The following is a 23,954-nucleotide window of genomic DNA, read 5'->3' as shown; positions in this document are numbered from 1 at the left end:
AAAACAGTGTTCTTGTTTTCAGATGGAGACTCACATATTTTAGGTTGTACCCATTGCTTCTTGTCCCATCACTGAACACCATGGGAAAGAGCGTCAGTCTGTCTTTTTTGTACCCCCCTTTCACATGCCTGTACATGAGATGCTCCAGTCTCTTAATTGTCTTAGTGGCCCTTTGTGGGACTTTCTCTATAGTTCTATATTTCTCTTGGACTGGGCAGCCCAGACTGGATAGACTATTCTGTATGTGGCCTTACCAGTGCTGAGTAGATGGGAAGGATCACCTCCCTCAGTGTGCTGGCAGCACTTAATGCAGACCAGGATATTGTTGGCCACCCAAAGAGCACGTTGCTGCCTCACACAGCTTGCTGTCCAGCAGGAGCCCTGGGAGTACTTCTCTGTTTTCCTGCATGGACTGGTGCATGGGGTTATTCATGGTTCAGGATGTCATAATTTCCTCTGCTGAAATTCATGAGGTTTGTCAGCCCATTTCTCCAGCCTGTCTCTCTGTCTCAATGGCAACACAACCCACTGGTGTATCAGCTGGTTGGCTCAGGCTTGTGTTATCACCAGCCTTACTGTGAGGGACCCTTCTGCCCCATCATCCAAGTTAAGATGTTGAACAGTGTGGGACCTGGTATTGACCCCAGGGTACAATTCTAGTTCCTGGCCAAGAACACTTTGTACCACTGATCGCAACCCTTAGTTTTTTTGGCAGTCTGATAAAGATGTTTTGCAACAAGGATGGGAGCAGGGCATTTATTTATAGGCTGTAATGAAAAAACCTCTCGTTCTGTAATGCAGATGGTTAATAAAATTATTTATCTTGTCATGTCTAGATAAAAGCAATTTTTGGTACCATGCTTGAGGTTTAAGAGTACATTTCACTGAAAAACACAGGTAATAGTGATGAAAGAGATGAAAAGTGTTTTCTCAAACATTTAGTTACTTTTTCAATGCATGAGCATGTGAGATGTCATCCAGGAAGAGTATTTGTCTATGCATGTATGAGGGAACAATTTTGGAGAAAAACTGTGTATTTTCGCAAAGCATTAATTCTGTCTTTTTCATACTTGTGTCTCTTCCTGGAATGCTGCTAGTCATTACCATGTATGTCTGTATTTAGGACAATTCCATATTTACTTGAAGTTCTCATCTTTAGTACGAACTAATAGCAGTGCAGTTCAAACTAGATTGCACTACTAAAATCCAAACCAGAGCTGCAGGAACATGGAGACATAAGTACTTGGCTGTCCTCTGCAAACAGGGTTGTGGAGTCCTGGGGGGAATTACAGAAGCCTGTGGAGTTGCCAGACAATGTGTGACTATTCTTAAGTTACCAGATATCAACGTCTTGGTTTTTTGTTCTGGCTAGTCATCTTTTAGTAATACTTAATTCATTTTGAAAGGTGTCCACTGTCTGAAACTGCTGCATGAGCACTTAAAACTAGAAGAGTTGGGTTTTTTCTATAGTGATACATCTGATTCTTGTGACACTTAAATTGTATTGTCAGTTATTTTTATTGATTTCAGTATTGAATTTTAGCATGGTGCCCCCCATTGTGACAAACTGGTTTATATTCCCAAGCAAATCAATATTAGAGGAGTAAGATTAAGAGTGATTTGTGGCAGCAGTGGTATTCTCTTCTGTGATTTCTGAGTTGTAAGATGGTCATTCTTCAGTTCTGTCAACTTTCCTTTCACATGAAATGTTAACATACCACTCTTGGAGGTTTCTGAAATTTTGACACCTTTAAGGAATTTTTTTTACTTACTACCTGATGCACAGCTTTTGAAGACATTGCTTCATTAGAAACTAATTTTCAGGTAAATAAACTTTCAGAAAAAGTGTGCTTCAGGTTTGATGTTCCCAAGTATAATCTTACTGAAAAGATGGGCTGCTTTTGTGTTATGGCTTCTCTGGAGTTCAGAGTTTCTCTTTGGTCAGCTTCTTCTGTAGAGATATGAATCATTCAACAGTATAACCAAAGGTTATACTTTGGGTGGCAGTAACTTTGTATTTATATAGGCATAATACAAGTGTTGTGTTGGTAATATTTCTTACTGCTTTAAAAACAATTTTTAATATGGCAGTCTGGTTAGCTATGAGAGTTTTCCAGTGTTTGTGTTTTTGAGAACAGTTGTGGGTCTGAATTGAAGATAACTAGTTTTCAGTGGAACTCTTCAGATTGGAGTGAGATTGGTAGCTGTATACTGTATGTAAAGTAGGTGTGGAGGGGCAGTGTTCGCAGTGTTGTGCATATTAAACAAGTTGTATCTTCACTATAAAAGTTTAAAAATGCAGAAGTGTTCAGGTGAATTTGTAGGTTTCAAAGCTAAGTAAGGCAGTCTACAAATAGTGTTTCTGCTGTGCAGAAGGGAATGTATTTTCAACAGCTTAATCTGCAAACACAAATAGAAGCTGGAGGAAGGCAAAGTGAGTCACCAACTTGTCCAGTAGTTATCAGACTTTGTGGTTCTATTTCGATCTGAAGAGTGGATCGGGGTAGCTTTTTAAGAAGAAAGAACCTGGAAAACAAGTAGTAGGTATTCTTTCTAATGATCAAAGTATCATGGGGTATTCGTATTGCTGGGTAGCACCCAAAGCTCCAGAGGTGTAAACTGTGTGTATTACTGTACGGAAGAGGCAAAAATACTGTGCAGCTGTCCTCTAATTTGCACCTTTTTTTTTCTCAAGCTGTGGTTGGCTTGTGCTGATTAACTACTAGTTCCTCAATGACTCTGTACCAACCTTAATTTTCCCAAGGTTCTTAAACATTTCACTTTTGGTGTAAATTTTGTGCTTGATGTTTGCCATGATTAAGTTGCTAAAGGAATAGTGTGTATGATGGGGCAAAATGCCTCTTTAGTCTTGTGCCATGATGTACTTAAGCTCTCTCTGGTCTGCTGTTTGTTGCCTAAAAATCTGTGACTTTGGTTCCATGATCTTTAATGTAATCTGTCCCTCGGGAAAGCTTTATTATGGGAACGCTTGTGGACAAAATGATAGGTTTTGTTAGTTTTCTCTATTTACATCATGAAGTCTTGAAGAAAAATCTAGATGGGAACAGTGCAAACCTGAAACACCTTTCCTATCTCTTGAATATTTGAATAATCCCTTGAGTGTCCTGGTTATTCACCATACCATATAACCCCATTTTAAAGAACTTGACTTATGAGGAGTTACTTAGTGCAGGACAAGTGTATTTTTGTCTTCATTACAGCACAGCTGAAAGACATGATATTTCTTCAGTTTCTTTAACTAGGCTGATTAAATTCAATCCATTTAGGAGATAGCTTCTAAGTTTTTGTGCTACTTGATAGTTGCTCTGTGCTTTTGGCTCATTGGCTCATATTTATGAATTTAGTGAGAAGCTTGATATCAGAACACACAAAAGCACTTCATGCTTGTCACAAACTCAGCCAAATTCTTCCATCTTAATTTTTCAGCTCCAAAGTGCTTTCAAATCTGTTTAAATCCCTATAAAATAACATGGATGTTGCAACAGAAACAGACAAATCTCTTGCCTACAACTGCTAGTAGGCAACCGCATAGTGCACTTGGCACTGCAGTGTGAGCTCTAATGAACTAGAACTGCGTGAAGGCAATGCTTTTAATTTGGTGTGTGACCCAATTGCCTAGTAAAGGTTATCATTATGAAATAAGAACTCAGAAAGGTCATAAACCTACCGGTAATAAATACAATTAATAATGTACATAGAACAATGGAATTAAGTACATTCCTATCAAAAAGAATTATTAATGAACAGAAAGTGGACAGCATAGATCTGATGACAGGAAGGTTGCATCTAATCTGAATTACTGAGTGACCTGGGAAGCTTGCTTGGAGGGATTACCAAATAATTATGTTAATATGCAATTATCACCTCATTTCTTCTGTAGTAACCTCAAGATGTAGTGTAGTAAGGGTGTTATAGCAAGTGCTGATAGTTTGCAAAAATACTGATGTTCAAGATTTTTAAGACAATAAGATTAGCTTAAGGCATTTAAATTATGATCTGTCAGCTTGAACATAGATCTGACCTTACATTTTTTTAATGCTTAGACTATCTGGCCACAGGCAGTCATATCTGCAGAACATGTTGTGATTTTTAAAGCTGATATTTCATGAAGAAAAACACTATTTTAAATTATGTAAATTTGAAATTACTTAATAGGAGTAGTGTGGCTTAGTTGGATAAATAACTGGTTTTCTACTTATGAAATAATTTCTATATAATAAATAGTATATTATATAAACCAGAAATAATAGTTAAGTGAAATAGAGTCATTCTAGGCTTTACTGAAATAATCTAATGGAATTTGGCCTAGGCTTTTAGATAAAGTGTGTTTCAGAGGTATGAGCCTGGGATTGGGTATGCTTGTATAGACTTTCTGAGAATCACCATTTTTACATTTGTGTCTTTCCTAGGTATATTGCACAATGTGCTTAAATAAAAACTGCCTCAACTATATAGTGCTTGTCCTGGGAGAGGATATGGCAATCACTGTTCTCAGCAAATTTGAAGTTTTATCTCAATGTTTGATTTTCCAAAGACGAAATAATTATTAATTACTATCTATTTTTACACAATTAATAGTTTTGAATTCCTGATGTGGCATAGAGAAGATGATTTTAAAACTGTGATGGAAGCATGCAAATAAAATTGGTTACATCTTAGGTTATATCTTATTTGCAATGATTGTTTTTTCTTTTTTTCCCCAGAGGTGAGTTAGGTGATAATATTTCCTAAAAAACATGGCATTTTGTCTTTAGTTATACCTGTCATTGTTACTGCATAAATTTCAACACGTGGTGTAGGTAATATAGCTCAAGTATTGCATCTTGGCTCAATGTCATCACAGGGCTAAATTACTGTAATTTAAAAAGATATTTTCTATGTGTTCTCTAATACCACACTGTTAAAACGATTAACTTTCTTGTTGCCCTGCACAAAGAATAGTGAATTGTACCACCTTGATAGCTGGAAAATGTGTGATAATTAGCAGAAGATTATTAAAATGTAACAGTGATATTATTGATACAATAAGTATTTCAGACTTGATTCAGAGAGTGAAATCTGTAGGGACAACTGTATTACCAAAGAAGACTTCTAATCAGATCCATATGGAATATTTCACAATCTCCATAAATACACAGTACAGAAAGGAGGAGTCTCTTATAAGATTGCACAGAGCTTTAGGTACTGGTAACTTAGCTCATGGTAACTCTGAAGAAAGTCTCAGTTTAATGGTGACTGTAGGGTGTCCTAGCCACCGTTTTAACTTAAGCTTTAACACTGATATTTAGCATCAGTATGGTTTTGTATGTAGAGCCACATGGTTTTGTCTTCATCATGTAAACCTGTGAAAAGTTTTCAGGAGCCATTCTGATAATGAGGATTGCAGTCTTCAAGCAGCACAACATTCTCAGTTTGCCTCCCTGCTGTTCAGGGGGTACCGGTGAAGTTGCTTTAAATGGGAAGCGTCTGTTCTTTCTCTGAACCCCTCACACCAGAACAGATGGGTGGAACTTGGAACATGGAAGGTTTTACCTCAGAGGTGGTAACAGTGAAGCCACTCATTAACACTGAATTTACCACTTCGTTAGCAACGTTGCTTCCTGTTGAGAGTTGAGAAAAGCTAATACAGGCTCTCAGATTGACTGAGCATGCTTTTGTCTACCTCTGCAGTAATGAAACAAGGAAAATGCACATCTTCCAGGCAAAATTGGCTTACTCGATTTCTTACAAACTTTTTGTGAACATTTTTATGCTCTGCTACCTGGTACTGTATGAAGCTTACACTATTCAGTTGTAAAATTGTTGGAGCTGTCGTGCATCATTGGAGGTTTCACTTCTTTTAATTGACTTTTGCATTGCTGATTCTTAGTGCATGTTTGCAGTGCCCATTTCTAACTTGTGTATGTGATGTAAAGACTCCTGCTGGGTGGTGTATTATCACCATTTTAGGGTGATAGCTTTGAATGTGATCTTACTGGAAGTCATTATTATAGTGGGAAATGACCCATCTCAAAACTGCAGAGAAATGCAAAAATTTAGGAAATTGGAAGATGAGAAATTGGGGTGTCTAGTAGAACATTTGTGTAAAGGCATGTTAGAGATAAATAATGCAATGAAATATTTCACACACTTTAAGCATTTATTATGCCTCCGACATGAACATTGCTTTATTTCTACATTGATAAGTTCAATGATTGAATAGCAAGGGAAATATTTTCTTTAACGACATGTTTTTTCATTGTATTTCTACTCTGAATAGAATTACTTGTGTCTGCAAAGCAGTTGCAGACACAAGTAGACAAATTGCAGACACTTGCAGACAAATAGTTGCAAAAAACTTAAAGGAGACTAAAGTATTTGTTTTGTCCTTTTGCCAATTCGAAACAAAAGAAGCACAATGACAGAGAATTTCCACGAGGCCATAGCTAACTGAATTGTGTGGATAGCTATCACAATGTTGAATTGAAAAACTAATAGAAATGCTGGACTTATTTTTAGAGTGTGGCATATGAAAGTGGTGGTGTTTAACCAGGTTTTTTTCTTTCCTTAGGTAAAAAGGATGTCCAGAGTGGTTTTCCTTGATTTTGATAAAGGACCATTGCAGGGAGCCATGGATTAGTCGTGAGTTGTAACGTCTTAATGCAAAGAGTCTAGGTAAGGACTCCTTCTAACTGAGCTCTATTCAGAATGTTAATTAGTAACTGTAACTATGTGATGGCAGGAATCAAATCCTCCAGAAGATCAAAGCAAGTAGTACTCTTTGAGAGTAAAATATGTGATTTCCGTAAAATACAGGTAGAGGCTTCCTGCTCCTAGATGAATGTTTTATTGCCTTATGCTTACTGTCTTCTGAGGATCTATAGAAGAGTTGAATGCCATGGTAGACTGAAGTTTACACTGCTGTCAATCACACACTGATTTTCATGTGTAGGCAACTCCTTTCTGCTCACTAAGCACTGGGTAGATGATTTGGTATACAAATGGCAGTCATTTGTAGAAAGACAAGGTCTCCCATAGGGAATTAATATGCACTAGTTATCTGTCCTATAGTAGGTACTGTTATTTTCATGCTCTGGATTCAGCATGGGAGAGGGAGGTCCCACCTTTGGGAAGATGTTGTTTTATTTGCTTATAATTTAAAATAGCCTTATAAGCAGAATGGGATTTATTTGTTTTAGAGCAAGGAGAGTCCTTTTGTACAAAGGGAATGGGAAGGTATTTAATTTCTGCAGTGTGATCCTTTGTTATGTCTCTGTCACTAACCAGTTGTTCAAAATCAGATTAGTTGTGTTTTCTCCTTTAATACCAAAGTAAACACTTTTGCAGGCTTCCAGAGAGCATCAGGTCAATTGTATGCAAGTACTTTGAAAAAAGTGCTATCTTAAGATATGTAAAGATCATTTTAGTTTCCTAGCTGCTAAAGGAAGCATATTTTTTTATAAAAAAACCCCAGCTTAAATTACTAGTAGATGTCTGACTAGCCTTCACTGCTTACTTGTTTTACTTCTAAAAAACAACTGAAGATATAATCTTTATTTACCTACATGTAGAATATATTTGCATGTATTTTGAGAATCTAATTTTCACTATTGTGCTTACATGTAGATCTTCAGGCTTTTTTGAACTGGGATACTGGGCAGTGACTAGTTTGCTGTGTGGTTACTAATACTGCATAGCAAAAAAAAGTGTATTTCTAGTTCTTCATTGATTAATTTTACATGTCTTGGACATCTTAAATGAAAAAAATGTATTTTTAACAAGTTCAAAACATCTTTTTAAATTACAGTGTGAAGAAGTGATCCTGAAGAAAACTATAAATTAGAATTGCCATTACTTATTTCAGTGATTGCCTGATTTTTTTCTCGTTCCTTTTTTAGTATAAACACACTTAATGGGCAGACCAGCAATATGGATGATTTAGAGATAAATACTGAAGTCACTGGTGCTAAAGAAGAAGAAATCCTATGTGATGATAATTTCATATGTGAGGAAGAAGGTGGCATTCCTAAACCACATGAGAGTGACACGTCATTTCAGAACAACACATTGACTCTGCCTGAGGAGCTGTCAAGGGACAGATCTGAAAAAGCCTTAAGTGGAGGCCAGGCTTCTCTATTTATACACACTGGTGCTCCTACTGTTTCTAGCGAAAACTTTATGTTGTCTAGAGGAACTGCTGTTAATGGACCAGTTTCACACTCCACCTCAACGAAGACTTCCATTATGAATAAAGGCAGTGTTTCATTAACCGCTGGACAGCCTGAAGGTCATCACACAGATTCCTGCTCAACTTTGACAGTGGTTCATGATCTTCAGCTGCCTGCAAAGAGTACAACACAGAAATCAAATCAGCACCAAGTTTTATTTTTGTTACCTGATGTAGCACATGCTAAGAACCTGACTCATTCCATTAAAAATCTACCTACCTCTGCTGCAATTGGTTGTGAATCACAGAAAACAGTAGGAAATAGTGTAGATAGCACTTTAGTAGGTGAAGTAGAAGTTTGTGAGGATGATAAAAACTTACTATTAAAAGATGATTGTGTCGATACATTAACAGGCATTTCCTCAGGTACAGGTGGTTTCAGATCAGGATGTGATCCCAGCTGGGATCCACAAGAAGAGTTTATACAGTTTCTTATGACAAATGAAGACACAATAGAGAAGTCTCCCATTCACTGTAAGGTAGGGCTAGAAAAAAAGCGAAAAAGGAAAATGGATGTTAGTAAAATAACACGCTATACTGAAGACTGTTTTGATGATACCAGTTGTATTCCTAGTAAATCCAAACTATTAAATGTTGAATTCTTAGAGCAGAATGAGGAGCTGCAAATAGAACCACAGAAATATTCATTGAGTAAAGTAAAGCCTGAATCTGCAGATGAAGAGCTGGAAACTGTTGATGCTATCCAGCAGCTCATTTATAGTCCCAGTAGTAACTGTGCAGAAGATACTTCTCCTGTTCACACTAGCACTTTTCTTTCCAATACTTTAAAAAACAAATGTGAACAGAATGATTCTGAATCGCCATCTACTTTCAGTACTGATGAACCATCATTTTATCCCTGTACAAAGTGCAATGTGAATTTTAGAGAGAAGAAACATCTGCATAGGCATATGATGTATCATTTAGACGGGAACAGTCATTTCCGACATCTCAATGTCCCCAGGCCCTATGCATGTAGGGAATGTGGAAGGACATTTCGAGACCGTAATTCACTTCTTAAACATATGATAATTCACCAGGAAAGAAGGCAGAAACTGATGGAAGAAATCCGTGAGCTGAAAGAACTTCAGGATGAGGGTAGGAGTGCACGGTTACAATGCCCGCAGTGTGTATTCGGTACCAATTGTCCCAAAACGTTCGTGCAGCATGCAAAGACCCATGAAAAAGATAAAAGATATTACTGCTGTGAGGAATGCAATTTCATGGCTGTGACAGAAAATGAACTGGAATGCCATCGAGGGATTGCTCATGGAGGAGTAGTCAAATGTTCAATTATTGGTAGCGACATGTCCCAGAGGAAAACGCAGAAAAAGTCATCTTTGAAAGACCCATATTTAGTATCATCAAGAAAGTCATCAACATATATGTGTAAGATGTGTCCATTTGCTACTTCAGCAAGAAGCATTTTAAAAAAACACATGGCATATTTGCATCCAGCATCATGCATTGATTCCTTTGGTAGCCATCTTAGACTAGAGAAAAGAAAAGGCAGCATAATAGAAGAATCTTTCGATTTCGGTGGCAGGACAAAACAGTTGATGAAACATTCTTCTACTTTTCCAAAGAACTCTGCTTTAAAACAGGATGTAAAAAGATCATTTGGCTCCACTTCACAGTCCAGTAACTTCGCAAAACTTCATAAGAGACCCTACAGGATACAGAAGGCTCGGAAAAGCGTTTCACAGTCATCTGTAAGTGTGTGCAATCTAAATTCTACAAACAAGACCTGTTTTATTAGAAATAGCATTAACCAAAAACCTAAAGCAGCAAAACAGAAAGCTAGTGCCAAAAAACGTAATTATTTATATAGACACAAATATGAAAACTACAGGATGATTAAAAAATCTAGTGACTCTTACTCTTTGCATTTAAAAAAGGGAGAGTCTAAATCTGTCAGTTCTTTCCATTTGTTTTCTTCATCAAGTAGTCCCCATAATAATGGTTTTGTCATGGATTCAAATAACCTTGATTACAAAAGGGCAGAAGGCTCTAGAGGTCGTAGGCATGTAGCTGTAAAAAGAGTGGTTAAAGAATCCAAGAGGGAAGGCTCTGTTACAGGAGATGGTTTGGATTGCTGTCCAGATTTTCTGCATAAAATGACTGTTGTTGTTTTACAGAAACTTAACTCTGCTGAAAAAAAAGACAGCTATGAAACGGAGGATGAAAGTTCATGGGATAATGTTGAACTATGTGATTACACTACACAGTCTGTGGAGGATGAATCTTACAGTGATATTAATCAGGAGCATGTAAACCTATTCCCCATATTCAAAGGTAAAATGGAAGATAATGAAGCTGGTGATAAATCTTCACTTGGTTATGAGCAGAATGATGGCTTTTATTTTGAGTATTACGAAGATGCTGAGGGTAGTAACTTCTTGCATGATTTGCATGATCCTCAGAATTTAGAAAATGTAGGATCAGCACTGCCAAAGCATAATTCAGTTTTCCATTGGACTGATTTGTCGCTTGAAAAGAAGTCCTGCCCATACTGTCCAGCAACCTTTGAAACAGGTGTTGGCTTGTCCAATCATGTCAGAGGACATCTTCACCGAGCTGGACTGAGCTATGAAGCCCGTCATGTTGTTTCACCAGAACAGATAGCAACAAGTGACAAAATGCAGCATTTTAAAAGAGCTGGAACAGGAACTCCAGTTAAACGTGTTAGAAAAGGTAAGATTATTTTCTTGGGGGAGGGGGATGGGAGAGGGGAGGTACAAAGTAAAAGGGACAAAGGGATTTTTTTGGCACTAAACAAGACTTGCTTTACCTGGTCGTAAAGCCTCTCTTTTTGCTGATCTCATGTTTAACTGTGTATAATTAACAAAAAAAAAATTATAATCTTTTTTGTAGCAATTGAGAAATCTGAAACTTCCTCTGAGCATACATGTCAGCTCTGTGGAGGCTGGTTTGATACTAAAATTGGATTGTCTAATCACGTGCGAGGACACCTGAAGAGGCTTGGGAAAACCAAGTGGGACGCACACAAGTCTCCAATCTGTGTTCTGAATGAGATGATGCAAAATGAAGAGAAGTATGAAAAAATCCTAAAGGCTTTGAACAGTCGCCGCATTATTCCCAGACCGTTTGTTGCTCAGAAATTTGCATCAAATGATGACTTTTTATCTCAGAATGTTATACCTCTTGAAGCATACCATAATGGCCTAAAGACTGAAGATACATCTGTGTCTGCATCGGAGGAAGAAGGGCTGAGTTTCCTAAATGAATGTGATGAAACAAAAGCAGTACTTCATGATGGGAAAAAAAATCAGTCGCTTACACTGATAGAACTCCTGAAAAACAAGAGGTTAGGGGAAGAAAGGAATCCTGATATTTCCCCTCAAAAGATTCATAATCAAACTGCAAGAAAGAGGTTTGTTCAGAAATGTGTTCTTCCATTAAATGAAGACAGTCCATTGATGTATCAGCCACAAAAAATGGACTTGACTATGCAGTCAGGTAAGGCGGTGCTTCTTGACAACATTTCCAAAGAATCCCATCATTCATAGAAAATGTACAAATGCAGAGTATTTTATTCGGGATCTGTTCATTTAATTCTTGTTTCATTTCCAGAGGACACTTGACTGCAAGAGGTAGCAAAGAAAAATTTTCTGACATGTTTTTCCTAAAGTGAAAAAGCCCCTCAGCAGTACTGAGGGGGTTTTTACATGGAACATAGTTCCTGTTCTGCACATGACTGGGCATACACATTCAAAGTGGACACGAAGTGAGCCTCAGTAAGGAAGAAGTCACATCCTGCAGTAACAAGTTGAAGTGTCCATGCATATTTGGTAGACTAACAGTTCTGAAATGTTTGAGCTTGTAACCCTGTATTGGGGCATTAAAACAGCTGGTTTGGGACCTGCTGCATTTAGCTCTTTGAGGTTTGTGCAAGGCAGCATTTGCTCAAACTAACAGAACTGTTGATACCATTATAAATGCGTAACACTGCAAATTGGTGAATCACTCAGCTAATTCTGATGGTTGTAGGCAGACTCTTACAACATAGGTTAATTCTTGTTTGTTGCAAAATTGTGGTTGCTGTGAGAAACTGATGCTTGCTTAGGGCCTGTCTGTCCTGAGTGATGACCTGTGCTGGTTCAAGTTTTGTTGGAATACAGTTGTAGCCAGCAGGTTTCTTATGCACGGCCTCTGACTGGTAAGGACCTAGTCTGTCCCTCTGCTGAGAACTGTGCTAAGGAAACAATTCTGCAATCAACTTCCTAGCTACTCTGTATACTAATAGAGCAGGCTTTTAGAGTGATGTTATTAACCTACTTGTCACATAAGTTATTTCTAGTCTTGGGGAATTCTTACAACATCCTTTTTAATGTGTATGTAGAGCTTGCATTTACCTGTTTCTTGTTTGGATACCACCTTATAATGTGGCAGAATTCTTTAGGTTGATGAGCAGGATCTTATTTTTATATCCCTGACTTTTTTTGGTTCTGTTTTTCTTGTTACTACCCAGGTTAGTGAAACTGGCGGTGCCTACTACTTTTTCACCTGTATTCTTTTCTTCCTTTAAACAAAAACAACAATCTGATGTGCTCAGAAGTTCTTTTGGGGGCTACAAAAGCGTGGCAATCAATTTCTGAACAAAGGTGGCTTTCTAAAATGGCATATTAGATGTGGACCAGAATTACATTTTATGCCTTCTGGACGTCTGTGGTTGTCCCTTAAGGCAGGAGATTGCTTAATAAAGGAAGTGTATCTTTGACAGGCTTAATGATTTGAAAAACAATGCTCAAGGAATAGCTTGCCAAACCTGACGCTGTGTATTGCTTTCTGTTTAATGTTTACTGCTCAATATTAGGTAGCATCTGTTTGGTTGTGATGAGCAACCAAGTAAAAATACATGGACACTTGCATAGTACTAACAGTTATGAATGGGGCCCTGTAATTTTCTCTGACTGAGGTAACAGAATTTGACGACTAACGCACTGTGCCAGTTGAGTTAATAAGAAAATATTTAACATCAAGTTGAAAATCTTCTGGTTTTTTTTCTAAAACAGGCAAATATTTATAATTCTGGATTTAGTATTTAAAAGGTTTTTACCAACCAGGTATTCTTCTTGCGTGACTTGCCTGAAAAAACAGCATGTCTTCTGTGGGCTGCTGGAAAATAGCATTCTTTCTTTCCTGCAAACAGAGGCTTTCTAGCTGCGTAGTTTTAGCTTTTTTATTTATTCTTCTGATAATTTACTAGCAGAGAACCTGAAATATTACTTGACCAAAACAATATATCTTTGGCAAAATGAAGGGAGAAACATTATGGTGAAGTTGAGCAGGGGATAAGTTTTATAATGGTTTCTTTGTCTGTAAGTGAGGAGTTCAGTATTGTTTCACTGTTTACCTGTGATAAATAGCATGTTGCTTTGTTGATCATTTATTTAGCACAAAGAATTTAGCAAAAAACTTCAAATCATTAAGTTCCATTATCAATTGCGCATCTAAAGTAATGAGTAGAAAATGCACTGAACAAAATGTTTTGTCTGACAGCTGTTCAGTGGTGTGTTTTACCACCTTTTTCTCCAAGCCTTCAACAGCAGCCTAATTTTAGTATTGAGCTCTTCAGTCTTATGGGTAAAACACTTTTAATTACTACTCTGTCAACTTGACTGTTCAAATTCTCTTCATTGGAAACATGGAAAGCTCTGAAATTTTTTGACAGAATTGTGCTATTCAAATTGCAGGATTGTGGTTTTGGAATTAGAGCTTCATAATGTGGAGATCTGTAGGAACTGGATAGTAGGTATTAAATGCAGAGTAGCCTAATGGGCTCAAGTTGCCTCCTTTCTGTTCTTTCTCAAATAACATGGTTTGGCTTAAAGCACTAGGTGGAAAACTAGTAACGGTTAACTTGGATCCGCTAATATACTAAACAATTGAGTCAATGCAGTGAATATATTTTAAACCATCTTTATTGCAGAAAACTTTTTACAACGCTTTGAGAATTTCATTTTTTGAAGAGAGAACTGGATTATAGTTTTCTTTTGAATGATAGGTATGCCTGTGAAGCTTAGAACGTGTGTGCATTGCAATACGACGTTTACAAGTGCTGTTAGCCTGTCCAACCACTTACGCGCTTATGCACGAAAGAAGAGTGCTGGACTTTTGACTGGGACAGGTATGTTTTGTTACAGATGTAAAAGCAAGTCTGTCTATGATACATTATCTTCATCAGACTGGACAAAAGCATATGTTAATTCAAAATAATTTTGAAGCTTCTGCTGGTAAAAAAAAATTGTTTGCCATAAAACTTCAGCAACTTGTAAGAAAAGGTATGTTGCTGTTGTCCACTCTCATGTCTGATTTCCATACTTACTCTTTTATTTTGGATCCAACACTTAAGGTATGTAAGCAAAACTGAGAGATGGTTGCTTAAATTCATTCTCCTATAATATCACGATTTCCAAACCAGATAGTTTGCCTTCTATTGAAGTGTTTAAAAGTATCTAAAAAATGAGAGCAGGGAAAAAAAAAAACCTCACAACAAAACAAGTAATTTTTACAGTCTACTACATATAATCACAAAGAATACTGTATTAAAATAGGAAGAACAAGTAATTTTAAACTTCATATATTTCTAACAACATACTGTATCTAGATGGTTTAATTTCTTGTTTGGCTCACAACCCAAAAGCTACCTGCTCTGACACTGAGTCCGTGCAGTACAGCATTTGGCACTGCTATTAATTTTTTTATTAAAACACAATTCATTTTGAAATGCTTTTAATATTCCATATTTTGACTTGTTTCCAGAGACTTGCAGCTTACTTGGCTGTAGGCAGTTTCTGAGTTTACTTACATTATTGCTGAGATTAGTGGGACTGCACATAATCAACAGCAAATTGGGGAGCAGAGATGCAATACAGTGAGGGAAATTTTGGAGAAGGCTGCAGAAGGCTAAAAGAACTACTGTTACAAAGTGGGCCTGTAGCTGCCAGGCCTTGTGTTGCACTATGCTAATGCTATAGCAAAGCAGATTTAGAAGGAAGTCAGCAGATGCAATAATATCCAGCAGTAGGAGAATATGCCTTTGGTTAGTGATTCTGAAAGTTTTCGTATTTATTTAGTAGAAAGGTGATGGTAGTGGATTTCATTTACCACTGCTGTGATTTGATATTAGCCCTGTGGTAAGTTACCTTCCTTGTATACCTACTGGTGAAATATTTTTCAAGAGCTGTATATTTAAATTGAACATTGAGATCTGCACAGTAATTCAATGAAAGAGATACTGTTGCAAACAGCATAGTACAAAGACATTGAATCCTGAACAAGCTGCTTGTACCTCAGCTTCCCTTTTGCTAAGTGGGAAAAGAGAAGGTAGCTTGTTACGGTGCTTTCAGAGAATTTTATTCGTTTTCTTTAAGAAATGTATTTTGCTAGCAAAGTAGTAGCATATTCATCAGAACAGCTGCCCCTTTATTTAAGAGGACTAAAAGAAAACTCACCAGTCTTGGACCTAGAAGCTGGTTTAAAATTAGGTTAGAAACAAAACGAGGTTAGAAACAAAGCTTAAATAAAAGGTTAGAAACAGAACTTGAAAAAAACCCAACTTTGATCTTAGAAGCAAGAGCTGAGCCAGATAAATAGCCTCTGTCATGGATAAAAGGCCTTTTGCTGAAACCATTGACTTAGAAGCTTAAGTTCTAGCTATAACATCATGCAACCAATGTATGTTTGTATTAACTTAGTCATTATACTGTTGTAACTCAGTGAATTTTGTAAACTTTGCTCATTGACTTTTCATTTGAGCAGGCTCAATGCAAGGCTTGTAGACCAGAAAATATGCTTTTTAACAGTGGTTTTATTTGATATTCCACTTCATAATGTAAGTTTTGCGAAGGGAATGATTTTAAGGCAAGATTTCACTAGCACACACTAATTTTAAACTTTGCTGTGGCTGTTGCTCTTGGGGACATCTCAGGTTTTCTTATTAAAAAATGGTTGCAGTTGAGAGCAATTTTGAGATGTCTTCAGTTTGGCTTCGGTCTCAGCTGAAGCTTCAATGGCCTTGAGCCATTGTATGGAAACAACACATAGATTCCTCCTTCTGTTTTCATAAAGCCTTTTATGTCTTCTAAAATAAACATAGCCACCAAAAAGAAAGCACATTGGTTGAATATTTATCTCAAGTAATTAAATAATTGGTGTATAAACATGAATGCTGTAATTCTTGCATCTGGCAATTGTTAGGGAAGCTATCTAGGCATTACTCTTTAGCAAGAGAAATACAGTAATCTCTGCATGCCACCAAAGTGAGACCTTTCCAAGTGCTACTAGTCTTCGCAGTTTTCCTGTTTATTTGCACGTGGTTTTGATATTGACTACTATCATACTGCTTTTCTAGCAGGTGCCCTGCTTCTTCAGAGTCAGTAATTTGATCACATTTAGTTATATCTTACACTTTGTGGGGTTTTTTTCAAATGCAGCTTGACAGTTTTAGCAGACAATTAGACATAGTTATGCATAAGAGTAGCTTTGGAGTATGGACTCAATAAAAATATCCTAGAAGTGAAAGTTCCTAGGCTGTTGGCTGTTTGAAGTTAGTTTTATTAAACCTTATTTGTGCCTATAGTTAGGCATTATAGATCCACTGTGTAGCAGGTGGCTGTCTAGGTTCACGTGGGTAGTTGCTTTTATATTAGTGCTTGCATGATGGTCTTCAGATGTCTGGCTGGAACTTGTTTTTGTTTTGTTGCGCAGTCCAGTTTTCAACAATGTAATGGTTTGATTGCTCATCTTGTGTAGATGCTAATTTCCTTTTATATCTGTTTTGGTGAATAGCAACACATTGGTGGTTCTCAGAGCATGTGGCAAACTTGCTTCTTTCCTCTGATTATCTTTTGAGCGTTGGACAGACCTACAGAAAATCTTCGAAATGCATCTCACTCTTCCTGGTTGTAGTTGTATATCCAACTTCCTTCCTTGTCTTCTCTCTAGGCCTCTCTTCACCACTGCCACCCCTCCTCAGCCCCCAAGTCTCTTGATACTCTCTTGCACCCTGGCTTTTTACATCTTCTCTTTGTTGACTCTTTCCACAAACTCAGTCTCTTCTTACTGGCTGTCATTTTCTGGGAACCACCACTCTCCTCTTTGGTCTTTGCTTCTGTAGATGGAGACTGCTTTCTCAGAAGTTTGGGAGGGAACAATGAAATACAGAGCACAGAGTCTGGCCTTCAGGCCAGCAGTGTGACTGAGGTAGCAGTTCATGAGGCCACTATGTGTCTGAATATCTTCCAATACTACTTTGTCAAAATTGTAGCTTCAGGAAGTTTGTAGTGGAAACAAATACAGCTACAGCAGAAATCTGAGGTCTTTGTTCTGTGTTGTTGCAGTTATAACTGATCAACTGGCACGATGAGCTAATTTTTAGTATCCTATAAAATCTTCAGGGAGCAAATTACTGGTGGGTTTACTTTACTGTAATGATGAGGATAGATACCAAGTGACTGAATTTGAAAAACTAGTGACTAAATAGACGAGAAAGAGAATTCATTTTTTACTTTTTAATTGGCAATGTTTTCAAATGCTTAATTAGTTCCATTTATGTATGCAATTATTCACTTATGTTAGCTTACATACACTGTTACAAAAGTAATGAAGTCTGAGTAAAGGACTCAGCTTCAGTCTTCCTGAAATGAGCAGTGTTCCATGTTGGGGGACATCAGAAAGCAGAGCATTTTCATTTTGAATCGCAGACCCAATGTCGTGGCATGAAGGGCCTGTAATTGTGAATTACCCAATTCACTTTGTCTTAGACATGCTCATTTGAACCTCCTGTCTCCACCTGCTTGCCCTCTTTATTGATACATGGTCACGGACATAAAGAATGGGTTTATGTGCAGCCTTTTTACCTAGCATACATTTTTCTTGAGTGCCTTGAGATTTCCTCCAAAATTTGATTGGCATATGTTTTAAATGAGTTGTTTCTCTGTCATGTTGTTTCAGAGGTTTGTTGAAGTGGTGTGACTGGTTGTTTACAAGAGTTTTTTTGGGTGGCAACTAGAAAACACCAGGTGGCCAAACTTGAAACAAAGATGCTTCTTCCAAAAAGTAGGCCTTTATGGAGAATGAAGGATGATAGGTTTGGGAGCTGTTATAACTACAGAGTAGGTGTTAATGGTAGGTCGTTCCTGCCTCTCTCTAGCAGTTTGCTGCAGTTTCAATGGAGCTTACTTCCAAGAAGTGATCAAAATATACTTTCTGAAGAGGTCATTCTTTGTTACAGTAAAGGCATAGGAAGAACAGTGAGTTTTGGTCAGAACATGGTTGCTCTATGGGTAGGCAGTGGGTGAGGCAATGGTGACTGACTTGATGGTTGCAATCTCTTGTAAGCATCGTATCAACAGAGTACTCAGGTGTGTGCATGTGACTTCATTTAAACTTTTTGCTCTCTGGATAGGCAAATGAAATTAACGTGACAGTTACTGGTACGTACGTCGGATAATTGCTATTGGAATTAGGGGTTTCAGTCGGCTTTACCCAGATGTTACTCTTTGTCCACTTGCTTTCCTGCTTCACTGGAGTAACTTCAAAATGTACTTGTGTTGCTTTGAGCTCCCTGAAATGTGAAAGAATATGGCACTAGCTCAAAAGACAAAGGGAACAAACAATAACCCCTGCAGAACCCAGGTTTAGTGTTCTTAGTGTTTTCAGTCTTTTGTAACAGCTTCTTGCTTGGGCAAATCTACTTTCTAATTTAGCTAAAATAATCTGAGAATGCATCGAGTGATCTGAATCTTCTTTCCTGATGTCTTTTACTGTGATATTTTCTGTTCTTTGTTTTATAATTTCTCTATCTAAAACCTCCATCATAAATGGCTCAGAAAATGCCCATTCTTCTCTTTTCCTTGTTCTCATTGTTCCTGGAAAAGGTACCTTTCAAGGAAATAGAAACTACCTCTCCTGGTACATGATGGCATTTTCTGTCTGTGTTGCTGTCATTTGGTTACACAGTAGTTCAGAGGGTCTTTTTCCTTCGAAGATTACACACACACACAAACAACACCATCAGGTTTCAGGAGCTCTGTTGCGGAAGACCAATTCAGATCTAATAAGAAGGTGTATGCTCTCTCAAATGCTCCAGATGTGTGTGAGTAGAACCAGATTTCTTGATGGGAATTAATGTCTTTACCAGCATGAAGGAAATCAACGAGTTCTTGATTCAAATGCAGGTTGGCCTCTCTAGGAGGAGTCTGTTGTCTACTGCTTCTTGGTTTTTTTACTCATGTCAACTGGCATCATAACTGTCACCAGGTGCAACCATGGGCATTTGGATAATACTGAGTTCTGTTTCCCTTCCTCCCGTGACATTCTGCAAAACTGTCAAAGCAAAGCTTGTGCTGTAGCAACTGCTTCGAATACGTCGCCCCTCATACAAATAGTTCTCTTCAGAGCGTGGGTGTCTGGGTTCCAGTATTTTATCTGCTTACATTTCTGATTGTTGATACTGAAGTTGTGGCATGTAAAATATTTATACAACTTGGTAGTTCCTACAGCCTGAATGAGTTACTTTTTTTCTTCCTAATTAAATGAAGAATATGCTTTTGGTGAGATAATAAAGTATTAAGTAGCCCTTAACTATTTCCTCTTCCAGACGTTGTCTTGGCCACTTCTCTCTCTCTCCCCCACCACCTTGGGTTACTGCCTTTATATCCAGACTGCTTTTGTTGTTGCTGTCAGAAAAAAAATGCTGTTAAGCCTAATTTCCCAATGCTGGTCTGAAGGAAGTCTCTTTAGATTGGTGTCCACATTCTACTTGTTATATTGGTTCTCTCATACCTTCAAACCTCAAAAATTCATTCTACATTTTTATATACTGTAGGAATCTTTAAATCTGGGGATGGAATTGGGAAATGTCTGGTATATCTACCAAGTTAAAAGTTGGGCTACAGGGTAAAAGCTTGAGTGGTGCTCATTTGGAGGACATAAGAAAAATGAAGGATGCAATCAAGACTGTGTTCTTTAAACAACATGTTTTGCTTCACCAGATGATGTCCTGTGCTTCAGAATACTAAGAGGTTAATTCTTCTGTTTTCTATTATAGGAGTCAAAACTTCAGAAAAGTATAACAATTTTTTTTTTATTTTACTGTTAACATGCTTCAGTAGCATAGCATTATGCCCTTTTGGTGTCAAGAATACCACTTGGTTCTCTCTTTCCAGTTTCTGTGGAGTTTTTGATGAAGTGGTTGGTGTAACCGGTTGTTTGCAAAGAGGTTTTGTGTTGGAGTTTTATTGTTGGTGTCTTGTGCTTTGGAATAGAGTATAGCTAGATATACTGATCAGTTCAAGCAGTCACAACCTTCTTGAGCTTTATCAGCTGTTTTCATCATAACAATATTAACTCAGTCTAATCCCCTCATGTCCCACTTTGGCTGCTTCTTAGAATTTCCAGGTTTTGTTGCAGATTCCCATTACACCTGTTTATGCGAGGTACAGACTAACTGAACACATTGGCTATGCGTTCCCTGTTCACACATGTTCTTTTCATACATAGTTTCAAATGCTTAGACTAAATTTAAAAAGTGGCCTTGCCATCCCTGTTGATTGTCCTAATCCCAGATCCCACTGCCAAGGATTAATACGTACTTTTTTGTAAGCTGCATTAGAATTCAGACAGGAGTGAGGGGGAAGCTTCATTTGAAATTCTTAGAAGGAAAGGACAAATTTTTGCTTTACGTTGAAAACAAATGGCAGTTGTTTTATTCAAACTAGAAATTCTTGATTGCAGTAGCTGAAAGCTACAGCTTTGTAAAGTAAAGTTGTAACTTGGTTGAACATGAGTGGTCTTATGATGGTACTTGAACTACAAAACAAGTTCCGAGATTTTGACAGCGTTTTGTGCATGAAAGGGAATTTCCAATGGTGCTTTGCTTCTGTATAATTCTGCAATAGGTTAGTAGGTGCTTGCTGATACTAAAACAACAGTTTAATGCTGAATGTCAGTTATCTAGTCTTTCAAAGAGCAAGCACTGTGCTGAACTAAAAAAAAAATAGCTTCATGTGTTTTGCCAGTATATTTCTTAGAACACACTGTGATTGTTTTGGATCTACATTATAATTAAATGTAGAATAACAAGGAGGTAGATGTCTTTTCACTACTGCTGCAGTGAATGCTTACTAAATGTCTCTGGTTAACACTCAGTGAAGTACTACTTTCACATATGGAAATTTCTCTTCCTAGCTTTAGACTGTAAGCAAAAGAAGTCAAGGTCAAGATCTGGAAGCAAGAAAAAAATGCTGCCGTTACCTCATAGTGCTGATGAAGTTTACATACTCAGATGCAGGTACATAGTGTTGTTTTAACTGAAAGAACACGTTCTTAAGAGCTTGTTAATTTTAGTCATAAAAAGATTCCATATTGTATCCTGTAAGAGTGCTTTTGATTCAAGTGAGTAATAAGGGGAGGGGAAAAGCAGTTGCCTGTTTTCATTCATTAGAGCAGGAGGGTTTGGTTCAGTCATACTCGGGTATTAGATTTCCAGTTGTTTCTCTAGCTAAAATATTATTGGTCATGTCTGAGTAATTTTTTGCCCTTCAGCAGAAACCTTATGTAAGAACAACAGATTGTTATTACCAGTGTTAAACACCTGAGTTGTAGAAACCTCAGGGTTTTATGCTCACGGTTATAACAAATGAACTCAATGACTAAGCTTTTGAGCTAAAATACGTAAAAACAAATGTCAAGAAAACTAAGAGTTTCCCTTTCATGTCTTTATTTTATAGTTTTTCGGTAGAGCTAGCTGTATCTTGATGGATAAATGTTAATATTTGCCTAGGTTTTGCGGTCTGGTCTTTCGAGGCCCTTTGTCCGTTCAAGAAGATTGGATAAAGCACTTGCAGCGACACGTTGTCAACGCAAATCTTCCACGGACTGGAGCTGGCATGGTTGAAGTCACATCACTACTTAAAAAGCCTGCTTCAATTACTGAAACTTCATTTTCTTTACTGATGGCAGAAGCAGCGTCATAGAACAAGAAAACATTTTAAATTTTAATTGGATGTAAATTTGAAATACTTTGTCATTTTTTAAGATAAATTGCTACACTAAATTATGTTTATAAATGCTAAAGACAGAAAAATAGAGGAAGTGGATTACAGTAACATCAAAATTAATTGAATACTTAACAGTTACAGTAAGTAGTCTTTATATTTTATATAGGGTGGAAGATGTGTTTTTAAGGTTTATTATGTTTTTGTCAGTTACTGTGTTCACTATCAATACAAGACCATTATATGTATGGCAGCCATTTGAAATTGTTGCACATGGGTACTTAAAAGACAGATTTTAATAAAACAAAGAAACCACATCCTCTTCAGTGTTACCCAAACCAAGGCTCTGTTTATTCCAAAAAGAATTACATAGTAAAATAAGATACTATTATATTTTGTTTGTATGTATGTAGTGTTTTGTATAATACCAAGAACTGCTAATACAATTTACTCAACTTAGGGCATTAAATACCATGTACTTCATAGTTCAAGAGACTGTTTTGTTCAAATAGGGCAATTAGTACTATTCTATCTAGGTGTGTAAGTGTTTTTTTTAAATCACATGAGGCTTTTTGTACTAAAAAGTGGAGGGAAACTTGTTTAAACAAATTTCTAAGAGAAATATGTACATAATACTGGAAATTTGTGGTAAGGAAATATTCTTTACTTCAGTTGCATTTCTCACTGACAATAAAGTGGTGCATCCATGCTACCTCCTACTTGTCAACAAAGATGGTATTTACCCTTATGTTTTTGTATCATAGTAGATTCAATCCAACTTTCTTTATTACAAAGCATCTTTTTGTTAACAAGTTTGTTACTTTATGATGATTTACTTAAAGTCTGACTTGCTTACAGAAGTTTGCCTCTCTACTATTTTATTTAACACTGTAGAAATGTACTAATAAGCATTGCTCACTACACGGTTAGAGTAGACTTTTCATTTATAATTCTGTTTAAAAGATTGATCATTTTAGAAAATTCGAACACAGATTGAAATGTTTCTACATATGAAGAGAATGTTTACAACTTAAATTTTAGAGCTTGTTTTGGATGTGATTATATGTATGAAAACTGTAACACTATGCTCATGCTAAGGACCTACTTACAGAATTATTGAAATAAATGTGCTGTGAGGATGGAAATATGGTGCAGGTGTCTTGGTCATGATGGATTGTGTTTGTTCATTTAAACTGTCTTCAGAACATGATTTTTGTTTAAATCAAAATAGATTCCTCTACAAATCAATTTTGTATGCAAGTAACATTTCATTTTACTCATATAGGGTAACAGATACTGTAGTTAAGCCAAGGATATGCATTGATATTTTCTTTATATGTAAATAAAGTTAAAAGCAGTTAAAGCAAGAGGAGTATTTTGGTAGAGTATATACATACCTCACTGCCAGTGAAATTGCTTTCCTATGGTATATCTCCTTACCAGAAAAATCTCTAAATAAAAAGGTTTAAAGAAAATCTAAATGTCTATAATGTGAAGCATTTATTTGCATTGTGTGAATTAAGTTTGTGAAATTGATTTGTCTTGCTTGAGATTAGAATCTTCTCATGATCTTAAGTAAAAGTACATTTACTTGCAATAAACTGAATTGTTCACGGACACATTACATTTGGTGGAAAATATGAATAAGTGTCTGTCTCCTGGATGCACAGAGCTCAGACTTAACACATGAGGCTTGTTAATGT

At 37.0% G+C, this 23,954-nt stretch overlaps 1 protein-coding gene across 2 annotated transcripts in view; it reads left to right on the top strand.

The window, feature by feature from the left end:
• ZNF644 (zinc finger protein 644) overlaps positions 1–23,741 on the top strand; it is a 29,882-nt gene extending 6,141 nt beyond the window's left edge. Inside the window, exons 2-8 of one of the 2 annotated variants that reach the window (XM_009080810.1) lie at positions 6,572–6,675; positions 7,899–9,939; positions 10,366–10,921; positions 11,102–11,707; positions 14,256–14,378; positions 21,443–21,545; positions 22,038–23,741. In XM_009080810.1, the coding sequence (XP_009079058.1) occupies positions 7,930–9,939; positions 10,366–10,921; positions 11,102–11,707; positions 14,256–14,378; positions 21,443–21,545; positions 22,038–22,230 (3,591 nt within the window). In that variant the 5' untranslated portion in view covers positions 6,572–6,675; positions 7,899–7,929 and the 3' untranslated portion in view covers positions 22,231–23,741. The remainder of the gene's footprint in view (positions 1–6,571; positions 6,676–7,898; positions 9,940–10,365; positions 10,922–11,101; positions 11,708–14,255; positions 14,379–21,442; positions 21,546–22,037) is intronic. The other variant, XM_009080811.1, reaches the window with a different exon arrangement.
• Positions 23,742–23,954: the final 213 nt, after the last annotated feature.

The sequence above is a fragment of the Acanthisitta chloris genome, unplaced genomic scaffold (assembly GCF_000695815.1).
Source record: "Acanthisitta chloris isolate BGI_N310 unplaced genomic scaffold, ASM69581v1 scaffold23808, whole genome shotgun sequence".
Taxonomy (NCBI): Eukaryota; Metazoa; Chordata; class Aves; order Passeriformes; family Acanthisittidae; genus Acanthisitta; species Acanthisitta chloris.
Note: the sequence above shows the minus strand (reverse complement) of the source record. Positions and strands in the feature narration are given on the sequence as shown.